We start from the raw sequence: 611 nt of genomic DNA on the forward strand, positions 1-611 counted from the left end.
TCGAAGTGGCGTGGCTTCACCTTCTTGTTGTAATATTTAGCGGCTTGCTGTTGATAGTTCTAAATTCGAAGAAGAGCCTTGTCGCGTTCTTCTTCGAGGGTATCGAGGGTATCGAGCATCATCTTAGCATTGAGAGTAGGATCGTGCACGAGCATTGAGCGTCGTAAGGTAGGTACGCCGATTTCCTCCGGTGCGAGGGCTTCCATTCCATGCGCAAGGGAGAACGGTGTCTTTCCTGTTGATCGGCGCGGGGAAGTTCGGTGCAACCATAGAACGCCATCGAGCTCGTCGGTCCAGAGACCTTTCTTATCTTCGAGTCGTTTCTTTAGTCCGTCAATGATGGTCTTGTTGGTTGCTTCGGCCTGTCCGTTGCCCTGTGGGTAGCGGGGGCTCGACTTGCTCAAACGGATTCTCCACTTCGCGCAAACCTTCGAATTGGAGCGAAGTGAATTGCGCGCCGTTGTCGGTGACGATCTCATACGGAATTCCGTGCCTGCAAATGATGTTCTTCCACACAAATTTTTGGACTTCGTTGGTTCCGATTTTTGCGTAGGCTTCGCCTTCAACCCATTTGGTGAAATAATCCGTCATAATGAGAATGTATTTCTTTT

The 611-nt window shown here is 49.9% G+C and overlaps 1 protein-coding gene across 1 annotated transcript in view; it reads right to left on the reverse strand.

Moving 5' to 3' along the window:
- Positions 60-611, reverse strand: part of LOC104767301 — a 3,346-nt gene continuing 2,794 nt past the window's right edge. The window contains exon 3 of the mRNA XM_019240768.1: positions 60-560. Coding sequence (XP_019096313.1) covers positions 60-560 — 501 coding nt within the window. The remainder of the gene's footprint in view (positions 561-611) is intronic.

This window comes from Camelina sativa, chromosome 19 (assembly GCF_000633955.1).
Source record: "Camelina sativa cultivar DH55 chromosome 19, Cs, whole genome shotgun sequence".
NCBI lineage: Eukaryota > Viridiplantae > Streptophyta > Magnoliopsida > Brassicales > Brassicaceae > Camelina > Camelina sativa.